The following is a 17092-nucleotide window of genomic DNA, read 5'->3' on the forward strand; positions in this document are numbered from 1 at the left end:
ATGATTTTTTCTTAGACCTCCACCTTTATGGTGCCAAATTCAACATAGTCATCTAGATTCCGTGAAATGTGCTCTAGTTTGTACTCGTTTTGTGTAAAAAATATAGTTTCCGATGCACCACAAACTGATATATACAAGCTAAAAATCACATATTATGATCATCTTGCTTCATAATGTAGAGTTTGAATGGGATAAAACGGGTACAAAAGTAATAATATTCCATATAATCTCGAAGATTCCACTAAATTTGAGGAGTTGAGGGGTGGTTGTAATTATCCAAACAAGAGGGGTGTTTTTGTAATTTGTCCATACCTCAGGGGGTGTTTGTAATTTACCCTAATAATAATAATAATAATAATAATAATAATAATAATAATAATAATAATAATCATAATAATAATAATAATAATAATAATAATAATAATCTTATATATAAAAGAAAGAAACGCTAGGGCAACCCTAAGAAACCCTAATGTCATATTTGTAATTTTTTTTCAATTTTTATCAAATTTTTATCTCCTTAATATTATTTTAAATATTATTTTTGAATTTTATCATATTTGTATCCCCTAAATATTATTTTAAATATTATTTTTTATTTTTATCAGATTTTTGTCTCCTAGATATTATTTTTTATTTTTATCAAATTTTTATCTCCTAAATATTATTATAAATAATATTTTTTTAATTTTATCAAATTTATATCTCCTAAGTCCTAACTATAATTTTAAATATAATTTTCAACTTTTAGCAGATTTTTATCTCCTAAATATTATTTTCGAATTTTATCAAATTTATATCTCCTAAATAATATTTTAAATATTTTTTTCGAGTTTTATCATGTTTTTATTAGTTTTTTATCTCCTAAATATTATTTTCGTTTTTTATCAGATTATTGTCTCCTAAATATTATTTTCGATTTTTATCAAATTTTTATCTCCTAAATATTATTTTAAATAATAATTTTGATTTTAATCATATTTTATCTCCTAAATATTATTCTAATTATTATTTTCATATTTTATCAACTTTTATCTCATTAACATTATTTGAAATATTATTTTCGATTTTTTATCAAATTTTTATCTCCTAACTATTATTTTAAATTTTATTTTTGATTTTTATCTCCTAAATATTATTTTTTGATTTTTTTATCAAATTTTTATCTCCGAAATATTATTTTAAATATTATTATCGATTTTCATCAAATTCTTCTAGATATTATTTATAATAATCCGATTTTCGATTTTTACAGAAAAGGGTAAATAAATCTGATTTTCATCCCTAGCGGATTTTGTGACATCGTTTTACAGAATGTCTGCAACATTTGAATTTTATTTCTTCCCTACCTAAGGCTTCTTCTTTTGGTAACCCGACTTTAGATTTTGTTTCTTATCTTCTTCTTCATCCTATTGCATGTGTGGCAATTAGTTTACATCTTTTTCCATCATGGCTTATAGGTAATTTCATTTTGTTAAATTATGTGTTTCATTAATTTATACCAAAGTTTTCAAATTTTATGTATAACAATTATTTCATTTTATATGTTATTGGACATGTTATTGAAAGGGATGATTTGAGAAAATTAACCAAAAATGGGCGGAGCCACAAGCTATTGGAAGTCGACCTTCAAGACTTATTGTTTGTATGCGATATTTAATATAATGTTTATATTTATTTTTGTTTCTTAATTTTCCAATTGTTAATTCCAGTGGCAAAACAACCTTAAAATGAGGCAGTGGAGAAGGGCTTAGTTCCGATGCAAGATGTATAGATGGCCTTTTACGATGGTATGTTGTCGATAGTTTAGTTTTGATTATGTTAACTTAGTTATTAAATCTAATTACTTTTAAGCTCAACATGGAAGACATAATTGATGATTTTTTTCCTGGTTCAAATTTTCAATCTACTGGTATTAGCTGATTCAATTCATTTGGAAAATTATTCAACAGTAAAGTTATGTCCTTTTTTTTGTGTGTGTAGTATACTTAATAATGTTCCAGTATAATAGAATTTCGATCATACGATACATCAAACGTTTGTTTATATTCTTACAACATCAAAAGAATGCAATTTGTTGTCCCGTGCATCGCACGGGTACAATTACTAGTAATAATAATAATAATAATAATAATAATAATAATAATAATAACAATAATAATAATAATAATAATAATAAATAATAATAAATTTCAAGAGTGGCAAAAGAGTAATAATAAAGAGTAGAGAGAATAATAATTTACGGGTGCGGATCTTTTTTATTTAATGGTTATAAATAAACGACGTGGCCGTGACTAAATAAAAAATAAAAACAGCGGGCCTTAATTTTGTTTTCGATAATTTTGGGCCCAAATAAATAAAAGAATGCAGCCCGTTGATTATCCTCTCGGCCCATATTATTATCTCATTATTTCTATTACAATAGTTTAAGAAAGAAATATAGTAATTTTAAAATAAATATTGAATTTAGTAAGACATAAAAAAAAATGACATCTACAATGGAAAATTGTCTCCTTATGCTGCAAAAACAAGTAATGATGAAATTGAGGAATCTTCATGTATGTGTTAATTGACCGATGTTCGAATTCCCACGTTAACAGTCGATAGATTGAGTTTGTCACGCATTATTAGAATTAATATTAGTCTAGTGTATTTTACATCTCCCATATGATTTACAAGTTTATTATACGAGAGTGCAAAATGCAGCTATATATGGTTTTCTGATCAAAGTTAGACCATAATAGTAATTGCGGGCACACACACAAACATGTGTACACACTCACACACACCCAAACTATACAATTTAATTTCCGATTTTTTCCTTTTTTTTTTTGGATAAAGATTAAAGTATATATAAGATTTTTATTTTCGTTCCAACATAAATTTCTTAAATAATATCAATTTTTTTCTCTCTCGAGAAAGTACAATTTTGGTTTTTACTAATTGTGAGTAAAAAACAGTATATTTAAAATTCGCCGATCTTGGTCCGAAAATTTTCGATTGTAGAAGACATTTTTCCGTTCAATAAACAATTCTCCAAAAAAAAGGAAAACCCTTTTTGTTTCTGATGAATTTGAAATTAGTTCTAATGGTCACTTTCAATAATTAGCGGATTTTTTCCGAAGAACAAATTGCAAACCGGTCGATTCGATTTCCAATCCTAAGTATAACTATATGGACCAATTCATAAAATCGTACTTTTTCTTCATCTAGAATGAGTCCATAGTTTGTCTCTCTAGAAGGAATAGAGCTCGAGACAAGTATTATTGACTTAATCATGATTAACAAAATTCACACCTATCTTATTTAATTTGTATATTTTTTTTTAAATGTTAAAACAAGAAAACAAGATAATAAGAACAAATTAGAGGAAATGCTTTTCATCTTTCTTGTTGAAATTTACATGTCGTGATGTTGTATTCATAAAGATTTCGAATCAATATTTTCCAATGTAGAAATTGACAAAAAATGTTTTATTTTATTTTTTTATTTTGTGGGGAAAATAATGTAAAAGCAACGTATGAGCAAGTGGCTCCAACCATAAATCTTGTAATAATACCTAACGGTCAACAATTTAATTGAGCAAATTATATATATATATTTTTTTCTCTTAGTAACATTAATTAAGGCATATGTATATATATGAAAGCATTTGGTAATTTTGATTTTTTTTTTCATTCTTTAATTCCTAAAAAAATAAAAAATAAAATAAAAAGTAACTATTAAAGCGTTGACAACTATTGTTGACGAGACATAATTTACAATAAGTGTTAGGAAAATGTTGCATCACCATCTAATTTTAATGTTTCATTTGTTTAAGGATGTAATCTTTTGCTTTTGGAAATAGCATAAATTATTGGTGAGATGAATAAAGACATCTATATGGAGCTAACTATATGTTCTATCTTGAGAATATGACTTATATTAGTATGACTTATTGGATTTATAATGGATAGATTCAAACCGTAAATTTATATATAATTACACACACGCATGTGCATTTGTATTTAGTGAGTGGGTTATTTAATCAGATTTACAGTTGAAAAATTCATCCGATGTAAATAACTAGGTGTAACATCCAACTTTCTGCGTGGCTGAAGAAAATAATTTAAAATAAAAAAAGTGTAGACTATTGACATGCATACTATTAAGCAATTAGATGTCCATTATATTTTCTACATCATTATTAATAATCTAGAAAAAATAATTATTAACATGAAATTGTGAATATATGTATAAGTAATGAAGCAAACTCTAATATGAACATATATAAACATGTCTTGAATTAACAAACAAAATGTATTTAGTAGTAAAAATAGAGGGGCAGCCGCCCCCTTTGGCTGGGTCTGTGTCTCAAGTCTCATAAGACCTCTACAGTGGTGTTCCATTACACAGTAACACGAAAAAAAGTCAAACATATGTTTGATTAATTTAATTTGCAACAACTCTGACTTGAAAGAAATGAAATAATTAATTAATTAATAAGGAAACCTGGGAAAATATTTTAAGGAAATAAATGAAACCCTAAACATTGCCAAATCCCTTAAGAAGTGTCGGCAGATAAAGATTGTCCAATTTTAATGTACATTTGAAAGCCGCCCTAAGAGAATAAGTTGTTGCATACTTATAAAATAAATTAAATAAATCAAATATATATATATATATATATATATAAACAAAATTATAATTTAGTACATGGATTCGAAAGTAACTGTCTACCATACCAATCATTAGTTGTTCTATTAAATGATATTTTTCTCTAGCTAGGTAAATACTTGTTAATCATGTATGGAAAAATTGGCATAATTTTTTTTTTTTTTAATTATACCCTGATTAATGTTAAAATGTCTCATAATTGATATGGGAAAAATATTTATGTCTAGAAAAAACACTTAAAATTATACAGAAATAATTATTAATAGTAAATAAAAGTTATAACTTATTGTACGACAACAGAATTCTACGAGACGCCTCTATATAATTAAACTTTTCGCTTATATTTTGATGGTTTTCTTACTTTATTGTCAGAGGACGATCGTTGGACCAACCTTAACGTGTTAGCTAGTGTTTTTAACTGTTTTTTAGGTTAACGAGCAAATCTCCATTCTTGTGGGTTCAAATACTCTTGGGTTACATCAGATACGCGACAATAAATCTTCGGCATACTCTACTCATGCGTGCTCAAATACTCGTGAAGTTGCCCAGTCGACATTTGAGCAGCAACGAGTGAAGCTCGTCCCTGCGACACGTGGCAGTGACCGTCGACATTCTATATTCTTGTGGCCTGAAAGACTCTCGGGTTACTTACTCGAGATATGAGCACTTCAACTCCCAAAGTTACTATACATTCACAAGCCAATGATATATGCATCACATGCATTATTTTCTACATGCGTGATGTTACTAATAGTTAATTAAATTATATAATGGCCCCAATTGATTTAGTTAAATTCAGCTTAATTATTGCATCACGCTTGGTACAGATTACATTTAATGATTCGGTTCAACTTATGCACATATAAGGACAAAATAGAAATTTTAAAACACAAATCAAGCACTATTATTCACACATTTTTAATTAACCATAGATTATAGAGCATTAATCCCGCACTAATTAAAGTTTTATATGGGGCTTTTAGCATTTTTTTTTAATAAAAATAATTATTTTGTTCCAAAAGTATATATAGAAATTTATTCACCGATATAGAATTGAATTGACCCTCAACTGGTTAAATTGACAATTTCCATATATTTCTCTTACACTTTCCCAAATGAGCAACCCTAACCAACAACAAAGAAAACTTCAACACACAAAACAATATTAATATTTATATATGCATTTCTTGAATGTATATATCACAAGTCTTTCTTGCGTTTTGTCTTCAACAAATTCAGCCCCATCAACCTCCATTTTTTTCCGATGTGGGACCTCGATCATATATATATATATATATATATATATATATATATATATATGTATATATCATCCTATATATATTGCCATATACAAACACCATAACTATAAACCCTGTAATAAAATCAGTTGCACAGTGTGTACATTTGTATATATATATATATATATATATGCCATAATAATTTTTTTGGTGTACTACATACACATGGCTCTCAATTATACGATTTCGCTTACGTTAATCGTTTTAATGTTGCACTTAAGAAATATTAATGGCGACCCGCCTTCGCCTGGGTACTACCCTAGTTCAAGAATAGGGTCCATAACGTTCGATCAAGGATTCAATAATCGGTGGGGTCCACAACATCAACGTTTAGACCAAGGCACACTTACCGTTTGGCTCGACAGAAGCTCCGGTAATATAATATAATATATTACGTCTACATGATACTTATTTCGTTTCTTTTTTTAAGTATCGTTTAAGGTAACATAAGTATTGATACAGGAAGCGGGTTCAAATCCGTCAATTCTTACAATTCCGGTTATTTCGGGGCAGCCATAAAGCTTCACCCCGGTTACACTGCCGGAGTCATCACTTCTCTCTACGTGAGAAATCCTTCGTGCGCGTGTGTTTGTGTGTGTATATATATTTATTTAATGTTGTGAAAATTTGATGTGACAGCTGTCGAACAACGAAGAGTACCCGGGGAACCACGATGAGATTGATATAGAATTTCTCGGGACGACAGTCGACAAACCGTATGTGTTGCAGACGAATGTATACATGAAAGGGAGTGGGGATGGTAATAATATTGTTGGGAGAGAAGTTAGATTCCATCTTTGGTTCGATCCTACTCAAGATTTTCACAATTATGCCATTCTATGGAATCCAACTGAAATCATGTGAGTTTATTTAATAATTTGTTTTCTTAATTTCAATCCAAAATTTATTTCGTCACCAATATTTAATTTAGTACCTTTTTGCTTTTAGAATATATATATGTGTAGGGTAGGTTTAGTTTTATATTCCAATTAATTCGTACGGATTTTGTACGTATGCATGGAGAAATTTAGGGTATTAATAAATGGTAGGTAATATATCAAATACATATTAATGGATGTTTTATTTGAATGAATAGACATATTGACCACTACCAATTCAAGATAATTTATGTATGTCTTTTTAAACTAAAGCTATATAGCATAATTAAAATCAAAAAAAATAATTTTGATTTTTGCAAATATTTTTATGGTAGAAATATAAATAAACATCGATCGATATGTATTTAATTTGTTTAATTAATTGTTTCGCATGCAATATCCATCGACTTATAAACACTTTCGTGATTCTATTTATTTTCGTATATAGTAAAATTTACAAGAAAGCCTTAACTTCGTATATTGTAATAATTTAGTCATTTCGGAAAATGCAGATTTTTCGTGGACGACGTGCCGATAAGAAGATACCCAAAGACGAGTGATGAAACATTCCCGCTGAAGCCGATGTCGGTTTACGGTTCAATATGGGACGCTTCTTCGTGGGCCACCGAGAACGGCAAGTACAAAGCCGACTACACTTACCAACCCTTTATCGGAAAGTACAACAATTTCAAGATTGGTGGTTGTGCCACTAACGGCCCCGCCTCCTGCCGCCCCATTACCGGTTCCGCCTCCGGCGGGACCGGGCTGAGCAGCCAGCAGTACGCGTCGATGGCGTATGTGCAGAATAATCACAAGGTTTATGATTATTGCAGCGATTCGTCGAAAGACCATAAATCCACACCCGAGTGCTAAGGCCGGTTTTAAATTATGTTGTCGTGAAGAATAATTTTGGAGTGTTGGTGAGATGGGATGGGCCAATTATTTGCTGATCGAAGGCTAAAAGCGTCCAAGCCTCCAAGAATTGCCTTTGCGGCCTACTTTATTTTATTTTTATTTTTATGTATTTATGAATTTATATAGGAAGTGGTGATGTTCAAGTATTTTCTTGAGGCAAGATTTGTGTGTTTTGAGTTATAAATTGTTATCTTTTATTTTTGCAATAAATGGAAAATCTATCTTCCAATGTCAAAAAATTTAGTATATATACATTTTGTTTCTATTTTTTTTTTCAATTTCTGTATAAGAATATAATAAATTATATTCCCTTATGAATATAACAAGGACAGCATAGAAATCGTAGAATTATAATTGGGCTTTTATGAACTCCATTTATAGCCCAAACTGAGATTCGTGAACTAAGTTGTTTTTTTCAATAAAGTAAGTTTCACAATAATTTAGCAAGTCCGAAAATATTGTCATGGGCAAAACATACCTTTTATTGGTATGCTGCATTTAGTCTAAGTTCGTTTAAAACGCCGACCCGAGGTCTCGCCACATCACCTCGTGACATTACCTCATATTATAGCCCTACTGCATGTTATCACACGTCGTAAGGCCCGAACAACATTGTCCCCTTAATAGCGCTTCATATACGGGCTTTACATGTGCAGTTAAAGGCCGTATAGGCGACATAGTCCATATCAGTAACTTTAAATAAAATATATAATTCTTTTGCAAAACAAAATTCCATGTCATTCTTTATTTACAAATTTGACACCAATTCTTTTTAATTTAGGAAAACAAAGGAAAAGTTGAATGTGAAGCAATAAAAGCATAAGTTGAGAGAAAAGAGGAAGCATAGGTTAATGTAATGTTTGTATTATTATCAAGAACAGAACCCGTGACACCCCCTTTTTCCCCTATTTTCCAAATATTCAATTATCCCATCTGACACTGCCATCTGTATTTGCCAGCCTGTTCCCTCTAAATCTTGTCCCTCCTTTTTTATTTTATTTTTATTTTAATATTCCTCTCACTCATCACCATTTCGAAATTTTACATTCATTACTATCACCACCTCAACCAACTCTTACATTCACATTCAATTCTCACACTTAAATTTCAACTCATTCAATTATTTTCAATTTGGACTAACTGAGTCACGAGATTAGACGAGTCGAGTTTTTATTAGTAGTATAAAGAAATAAAAAAATTGATATCCAGCTCGGATGTGTAATTATTTAATAAATAAATAAATGAATAATAATAAAAAAAGAAAAATCTACCAGCAATTTGTACAGCAGAGCGGACCATGTGGACCAGCGCAAAACACGTGGTCCCAATTCCCCATCTCGAGTCTCTCTCATTTTCACATGTACAGATGTATTAAGGTACAACATATGCCCCATGATGTACAACCAAGCCGCTAAAGCAACATATTTCCCGTTCCAATTGCCACGTCAGACACACAGCAACAACGCCAGATAAGCGAAGCAGCGGATAATAACCCTCTTCCAACGCAACGAGCAAGTGGGCCCCACCCATTTTTCAACATTCCCCATAAAAAAAGAAAGAAAATTCCAGCTGTCTCCCGCTAAGTACTTCTGCGATACACGTCGAAAGGAGCGCCACCACTTACTCAACGTAGCTGGAAGCCATGACGTGGAAGCTTCTCATTGGATGGAAACCCTTGACCTTTTGTGGGACCTACCAAGCTTTTCCTTGAGGGACACGAGAATCTGCCACGTGGCGTCGCCTTCTATTATTGGGTCGTGGTAGAGGAGGGATTTCCTCACTTCCGGGTCCCACAGGTTTTTCTGTATTGTTGTGAGATTCGTGGCAGCCACGTGGGCGAGAATTTTGCCCAGATTGTCCACGTCGGATTCCGCCACGGTGAGTGAGATCTCCGGCCAGGGCACGGCGGAGGGGAAGGGCAACCGGATGCCATCGGCGATAATGACCGGGACGCAACCCAGGGCAACAGATTCAACCAGCCTCGGGCTCCATGGGGCCCACCCCAAAGGGCACAAGCAGAACGTTGACCGGACGATCTCCGACTGGTAACCGGCGAACCTGTGCCTCCGCAGGTAAAACCGCCGGTCGCTGCCGTACTTCCGCAATATCGCCGTCCTCACGCGCCTGCCGGAAAACGAGAACTGAGGGTTAATAACGTAATTTTCACACCAAAAACAACTGTTATATAACAATAACGTAAATTTCGGGGCTTACTTGCTGTAAAAACGACCGCTAATATTCTTGGGGTGGACTTCCATTTTACCCCGAAAAAACGCGAAAATGTCGCGGCGGCCGGTCACCGGAGACTTTTCCAGGGTGGTCCGTACACTTCCCGGCGAGACGTACGGCGGAATAACCACATTCTCGACGTCCTGGCATGGGTGCTTGCCTTCCACACCAAAAGTCTGCAACACTATCGAATTTCTCATAAACTCCGGCACCCCTTCCGCCACCGCCGCATCCTCCTACAAATTAACAAACAAAATCCAGGAAAAAAAATTAAAAAAAAATCATCCACTATTCAAAGAAAAAAAAATTGAATTTTTTTTCATTTATTTGTGTTTGCATACCATGGTGTGAAAGCATGAGCCGAAGTCATGTGACGCGACGAAAACATGGTCGGCGCCGCCGCTGCGGTTCCAGAACGGGAGGTGGGAAGAAACGTGCACGACGGCGGAGGCCATGAGGGCACGTGCGTGGCCAATCGCCGGGAAGCCGTTGACTTTGCTGAAATTGCAGGACACGTAAACAGGGACGAAGAAAAAGTCAGCCTCCCACGGGTCAAACGTCCTCGCCGGACTTGTCATCAACGCCCTGTGAACCGCCACCTCCGACGCAAACAAATGGCTGCCGCACCGCTCGTTCGACAGCCAATCGCTGTTGTATTCCGCCGGCAAATCGTACACATACACCTTCATCCCCGAATCTTCTTCGAATCTCTGGAGGTAGCTGAGGGGAGATTCTTCAACGACGGCGCGTGAGGCTTGGGTGCGAGAAAAGGTGGTTCTTGAAAGAGAGGTGATGATGGGTTTATTTTGAGTGATTAGAAAATAAGAGAAGAAATAAAAAGAAATCGAAAACCAGAGAATCCATTTGAAGTATCTGTGTCTTGTGTTGTTGTGTAAGAACTTCATTCTAAGGTAGAAGCCTCTGTTTCTTAATGGCCGTTTGGTCGTTTCGGCCATGTTTATCATTTCTTCTCTCTCTCACTAAAACCTTTCTAGAGAGAGAAAGTGAGGATGAAATGGAGCTGTCCTGTGTTTGGTGTTTCAGGAGAAGTGAATATTAAGTGAAGAACGAATGGGATTTGTTGGGAGTTTGGTTTTTGCTTCAAGAACAATAATAAATAATTAAAATGGATTAATTGATTAAATAATTAATTATTCAAGTGTAATAAAATATTTGGTAATAATTTTATTTTCTTTAATCATGAAAAAAAATGATGTACTATTTGCAGAGAGAGAGAGAGAGGGGGGTGGTGTTGGGGTTTGATGGAGCAGAGTAGACATCGGAGTTTGTCTCGATTTATTCAGCTTCGATTTTCTAAGTTAGGTGAAATGACGAAAATGCCCTTGGATTTAGTTGTACTTGATCACTTGTATTATTAAAAGCAGTAATTAATTAATTTTGGGCAACGACTTTGTCTCCTTTAATTAAACATTTACAGATGAACCATTATTTAATTCTGTCACTAGCCACTAGGTGAACTGTAGATAAAGCTATTATATTGGATTAGACTACAACCTACATAAATTAATCACTTCGATGAAATAATGATTTCTTATGACCCTGATTCGGAGAAAACGTGTTAAATTATTAACTCGATACTTTAATAATTCGCTAAATTAATAGAATTTTTCCTAATCCCGACTATATTAATTTATGGAGGTATAACTGTATTGGAAATTATGGGTGTAAATGAGTCGAATCTGACTGTTTTGGTGAGCTCGAACTCGTGTCGAGCTTGTTGAGTTCAAATTTGACGATGGGCCAATTTAGTGTTGTATTTATTTATTTATTTATTAATATTATTAAGTTTTTGTTATTGATTATATAAATTATATTTATAATAAAACATCTAAAGTAAATTTAAAAAGAAAAAAAAATTGCAATCCGGCTCGAAACATACAACGACTAAAAATAAATTGGGAATCGGTTCGATAGAAAGTTGAGCTTGAAAAGATTGACTTGAAGCCAGCTCAGCTCATTTACACGCGTATATAGAACCACTTATCCAAAATAGAAAATATTGTTTAAACAAAATCTGATTTAATAAAAAGAAGAGGTGTGATTGGTGGTGTGAAGAAATACAGATGGGTTTGTATTTAAAGCAGTAGAATCTAGTTAAAGATTTATATAGATTAGAGTGAAATTGAAATGAAGGGGTAAAAAGGTAATTAACTATTAAGGCATTGTTTGGGCCAAAAAAAATAAAAAATCGAGATACGTGCAAACTGCAAAGGCACTTAGAAAAGTATGACAGCAAAATACTTAATTTTTATAACAAGTTCTCTCAAAAGCTGAACTTATTGCACATGAAATGGCAGTATCAAAAGCTGGACTACCACTTTCATTTCTTTTTTCTTTACTTCTTTTTTAATTCAGAATTATTGCTTATAATTAATTACATAATTGAAATAAATAAAATAACAGCTTGTTTATTTAAATTACTAAATAACAAATTAATCATTCTTATTGGGCCACCAAAACAGACATAAAAACACAACCCATCTGTAAATTAAATTAATAGTCTATTAAATTAACTGTAGAAGCCCATTAGTCCATAATCGCACTAGTGGGGCCGTTCGGGTCGAATGCATTAAAAAAATTATAACAAGCTTCTTCGAAAGGTATTATAACTTATCTTTGGTATTCAAATTTGTTAATTTGGTCTAAATTTAATTAATCTAGCGAAATTTTAAATATCTGGTTACAATTTTATTTTTATAACTAACCAGTTATATTCAAATTTATTGAATATTCAAATCAAGATAAGGATAACTTAGTGCAGCGACTCACTCAATATAAATTTCGTCATAACAAAACAAAATCAAAAGTTACGTCTTATGCTATTATTCTCCTACTATTCCAATTCTTTCCTTGTAAGCAATTCTCAAATGAAAACAGAAAAAAGGAAATCACTAATTAAATTAAATAAATGCAATATTTCACACTAACACGTATATTAATTGGAAGTTAAATTTAATTAAACCTAGTTAAAAAATATAATTACGTGTTAATGGTGGTGTAGAAGGAGTAGTTAGGTACCAGAAATAACTGCCAATTTGAGGGGGCCCTAACCTAAGATGAATGTATTTAAAAATCCAAGTGGAAGTCTTTTTGCCGTAGAGTTTAAGCAAAATAAACGTATTTATCTTGACTTATAAAACGTTGATTTAATTTATTATTATTTATAATTAGTAGTGCTAATCACTTCTTAGTGGAAGAATAAAGGTTCTTATCTTTTGTATAATGACATGTTATGATATTTTATTGTATTATTTAATTTTTACAACTAGTTCATAAAGGAAAATATTGCGATTGGATTTTCGAGTTAGAGAGTTGATCAAAAAACGAGCGGTTTTGGTCGGAGGTTCCACTACAACAAAAATGCATTTTCGAGATATATACATATGTCTCAATATATACCATTTTGAGGCACTTTTACTTCTAGGGACATTTAATACATATGTCGCATAGTTGTGTGTTGCGTTAGCCCGTGAGGCACTATTTATACGTCCCAATAGAATTTTCCTTTCAAGACTTTTATATGTGTCTCGATAAAGTAGTTTTGAGGCACACATATAAGCCTTATAAGAATATTAATATTTATGTACAATTTTTTTATGGGACACTTACTTTAGTATGAGGATATTTATATATGTCCGGAAAAATGTATAATAGGATATTTATAAGTGTCTTTATATATATTTATACGGGCATCACTAATTGCCTCATAAAACTTTTTTAGGGACATTTGTTTCAAAATTGAATTGGTTTTTAAGACACTTACAAATGTCCTAACAAAAATTATAGGACACTAAAAATTATAATATATGAATATACACAAGTGTCCTAACTAATTCTTAGTACACCTTCATAGTAACTAAACAATGGAAAATTAACGCAAAGCAGTATTTTATATAAAAAAATATTAACATAATAAAATTAATTGCTAATCATCATTCATAAGTTTCACCTGCATTTCATCAAACATATAGTAAAAAAAAAAATAGTATTGTAAAAAAACTTCAAAAACTATTCATAAAAACTAAAACAAATCTCCCAAAGACTATTTAACAGGATCAAGTCAGAATTCCTGAACATAAACCTAAAATATCAAGTAGCAACATAAATTTGCTATCAAAAAAGATGATTACCTATTATTCTAACATTTAGACTAAGAACTCAAAAGTAAGCTCAGGCTCAATCATACTTCACATATGAAACTCATCATCCAAAGCGACCTACATGCACCAAAATATACATTAATTAGAAATAGAAAATCAAATTAAAAACACAATAACATATATTAATTGGATCATATATGTCTAGATGCTTGAACCAACCATATAAATCTCATATAAACAACAAGTATCTGTGAAGAAACAAAAATTATCAAGAGCTATAACACTATGTAAACCCATATTTCTTATAATAAATAGCACACACATATTTATGATGATATCAATACACAGTCCTTGCAAAATCTCTTGAATAAAGTACCTTTTAGAAAACACAAAATACATTCATGAAAGCTAGTTGTTTAAATCATCCATATAATTAACTAACTCATATAGTAAGACAAGCATAATAAAATAGTTAATCTTATTGAAGTAAGGACATACCAATGATAATGGCCAAGCAACGAGTACCCCAAGAGCACTTCCAATTGTTTGAATATGATTGTGAGGGAAAATTAATCTTGCATCTTTTTTTCACTTGGTATTGAATGACAACTTTACAAAAATCGGTGCCCAAATCGATACCATTAACTCTAACATTTTCCATCTCGTCCACAATACCAGTTGCAAGTATCTCATTGATATTTGCAAGACTTTTTAAAACAACAGATGAGCCAATTCTGTGAATAATTTTTTTTAATAATTAGTGCATCAGGTATTATTTAATTTATATATATGTATACGAGTTACATGTTTTAGTTGTATTACCTTGATACTATCTGAATGTGATGTTGCTGCAAGCGATATTTGATTGTCCAGTGGAGTTTGAGCATCAACCTGCCCACTTGAAAATGATCAATCTGAATCATTAACACTAAAAGCATCATGTATTAAACCATCCAAGTCATCAAGTGTATCAAAATCATTAAGATCATAGTCAATATTTGGAAAAGTTTGACTAGAAGAGGAATCTTCCCCATGTATAACCCAATGCGTATAACCTTTCATAAATCCATCAACAATAAGATGCTTTGTTGCCGTCTCTCGATTAACCCATTTTGCATTCTTACAATATCTGCATGGACATATGATCTTTCCACTAAGACATACATGAGCAAAAGCCATATCAAGAAATTGATTTAACCCATATTTATATTCTTTTGTTGGCCTTGGTTTTTGCATCCAAGATTTATCCATTACATCCCTACCAAAGCAAAATAGAACAAGTCAACTATTGACACAGTGGTCAAAAGCAAAATGTAATAAAGGTCCATTAAAAGCTAGATTACTCTACAAAAATTATTACTGGATAAGAATTATTTTTTTAATGACGCACATCAAAGCACTGATGGGTATTCGCCCAAGCATTCGTCGCAATTTTTTTACGAGAACTTTATGTTTATTCAGATTAGTGGAGATGATGAATTACCAAATCCAACTATCTCTAATTAAAAAAATCAATTATAGTTTAAATAAAGATAAATTGAAATATGAAAATCTCATAAATCTGCCCCTACAAAATTTTACCTCTTGTTAGTGTCTTGATTCTACTATATAATATTTTCAATTAAACATAATCGATTTCTTCCTGGTTATGTACCTCATCTGATTCATTACTCACTACTAAATGGAATAGATTTTATTTATGTTTTCTTACTTGCCCTTTCTCTCAACTAAATATAATCAAAGTATTGTGGGTGTACTACATACACCACTGCCACCCAAACGCACATGAGTTTTGCAATGAGATAATTTCATATGAGAAAATAAAAGTGAAATAAACTCAAATCCAATTATCACCCAATTCGGAAGATTTAAACAAAAGAGGAATAAATAAAAACTAGATGAGAAATACACAAATTCAAATCCACCCAAACACAAAGAACAAATTGAAAACAACAAATAATTAAAATCCACAAATAACTGTATCATATACGCATCCAACAAATTGAAATCCGCCGAAACAACATAAATTGAACCCAAACATGCAAATAATTGACAAGAGGAAAGAACAGATACCTTGAGAAGATAGTTTTTTTCCAGATATGAGAGCCGCCGGTAAAGCCCTAGCTAGCCGAGAAACCAATTGCAGAAAATCTGTAGATTATTAAGTGGCGTCGAGAGTTTGTAGAAAAATAGGGAAAATTCGTGAGTGCTATGGAAGAAGTGGAGGGAGAAAAGGGAAGAGGAAAAATTCCATTAACTTTTTGCCGATTCATTGATATATAAATATATTACCTTTTTTTTTTTTTGAGTTAAAATATATTACCTTTTAAATGCCCTAATAAGTCTAATTTTTGGGACATAGAATAATTAGTGCCCTAATATATCGTCCTACTATTTAATACAATTTATTTTTAATTTTAAATGCCCCAATAAATTTTATTTTTGGGGCACAATGTAACTAGTGTCCTAATTTGTCAGTCCAATACGAATAATAAAATAATTTACATTTTAAGTGCCTCAAAAAATTATAGTTTTGGGACACAATTTAATTATTGTCCCAATATTTTACTTTTTGGGATACATGGTAAAAATTGTCCCAAACAAAATGTCGTAATATATATCTTTTGTTGTAGTGTTCCGGTAATTGCACTTTGTGCTGGGCTAATAGGATTATATGTTTTGTATTGTTGACCTCGTCACACATTTCGTATGATTTTCGTATTATCGTCTTGATTTTATGGAACAAACGACTCTATGCATACGTGTAGACGTAGACTTTGATCGCTCGTAACAAACATACTTCCTTTTATTTTTCAATTAAAAAGAAATAATAAATATAACTAATTGAAGACAGGATAGGATATCTTACATCTGCAGATGCAGCTAAGTTTGACAAATTTATGAGATAAATTGCAATATTGTCCTAAGTCTGACAATAGTTTGAATATGAAATTTAATTTGTTGTCAAATAAATATTTAATTTTCTAATTAATGT

The 17092-nt window shown here is 31.7% G+C and overlaps 2 protein-coding genes and 2 long non-coding RNA genes across 4 annotated transcripts; 2 read left to right on the forward strand and 2 right to left on the reverse strand.

Annotated features, from left to right (window-relative positions):
• The first annotated feature begins 1244 nt into the window (after window positions 1–1244).
• Window positions 1245–1956, forward strand: LOC148771345 (uncharacterized). The gene is made up of 2 exons (XR_016031063.1): window positions 1245–1645; window positions 1713–1956. It is a non-coding gene; the product is annotated as an uncharacterized LOC148771345 (long non-coding RNA).
• A 4051-nt stretch (window positions 1957–6007) lies between these two features.
• Window positions 6008–8012, forward strand: LOC105958510 (putative xyloglucan endotransglucosylase/hydrolase protein 32). Its single transcript, XM_088817236.1, has 4 exons — window positions 6008–6327; window positions 6417–6517; window positions 6594–6814; window positions 7345–8012. The coding sequence occupies exons 1-4, from the start codon at window positions 6120–6122 to the stop codon at window positions 7703–7705; spliced, it is 891 nt and encodes a 296-aa protein (XP_088673362.1). The 5' UTR covers window positions 6008–6119; the 3' UTR covers window positions 7706–8012.
• Window positions 8013–8940: 928 nt separating this feature from the next.
• LOC105958556 (putative glucuronoxylan glucuronosyltransferase F8H) lies at window positions 8941–11245 on the reverse strand. Its single transcript, XM_088817237.1, has 3 exons — window positions 10318–11245; window positions 9962–10212; window positions 8941–9871 (listed from the first exon to the last, which is right to left on the reverse strand). The coding sequence occupies exons 1-3, from the start codon at window positions 10939–10941 to the stop codon at window positions 9406–9408; spliced, it is 1341 nt and encodes a 446-aa protein (XP_088673363.1). The 5' UTR covers window positions 10942–11245; the 3' UTR covers window positions 8941–9405.
• Window positions 11246–14008: 2763 nt separating this feature from the next.
• Window positions 14009–16390, reverse strand: LOC148771346 (uncharacterized). Its single transcript, XR_016030954.1, has 4 exons — window positions 16171–16390; window positions 14920–14988; window positions 14596–14831; window positions 14009–14214 (listed from the first exon to the last, which is right to left on the reverse strand). It is a non-coding gene; the product is annotated as an uncharacterized LOC148771346 (long non-coding RNA).
• Between the last annotated feature and the right edge of the window lie 702 nt (window positions 16391–17092).

Source organism: Erythranthe guttata, chromosome 4 (assembly GCF_056151865.1).
Source record: "Erythranthe guttata isolate IM_541 chromosome 4, IM_541, whole genome shotgun sequence".
NCBI lineage: Eukaryota > Viridiplantae > Streptophyta > Magnoliopsida > Lamiales > Phrymaceae > Erythranthe > Erythranthe guttata.

Coding starts and splice junctions, on each gene's coding strand:
- LOC105958556 (XM_088817237.1), bottom strand. CDS start 10,941: ATGATAAACATGGCCGAAACGACCAAACGGCCATTAAGAAACAGAGGC. Junction 10,213..10,317: donor GCTCATGCTTTCACACCATG/GTATGCAAACAC, acceptor GTTAATTTGTAG/GAGGATGCGGCGGTGGCGGA. Junction 9,872..9,961: donor AGCGGTCGTTTTTACAGCAA/GTAAGCCCCGAA, acceptor GTTTTCCGGCAG/GCGCGTGAGGACGGCGATAT.
- LOC105958510 (XM_088817236.1), top strand. CDS start 6,120: ATGGCTCTCAATTATACGATTTCGCTTACGTTAATCGTTTTAATGTTG. Junction 6,518..6,593: donor GAGTCATCACTTCTCTCTAC/GTGAGAAATCCT, acceptor TTGATGTGACAG/CTGTCGAACAACGAAGAGTA. Junction 6,815..7,344: donor TGGAATCCAACTGAAATCAT/GTGAGTTTATTT, acceptor CGGAAAATGCAG/ATTTTTCGTGGACGACGTGC.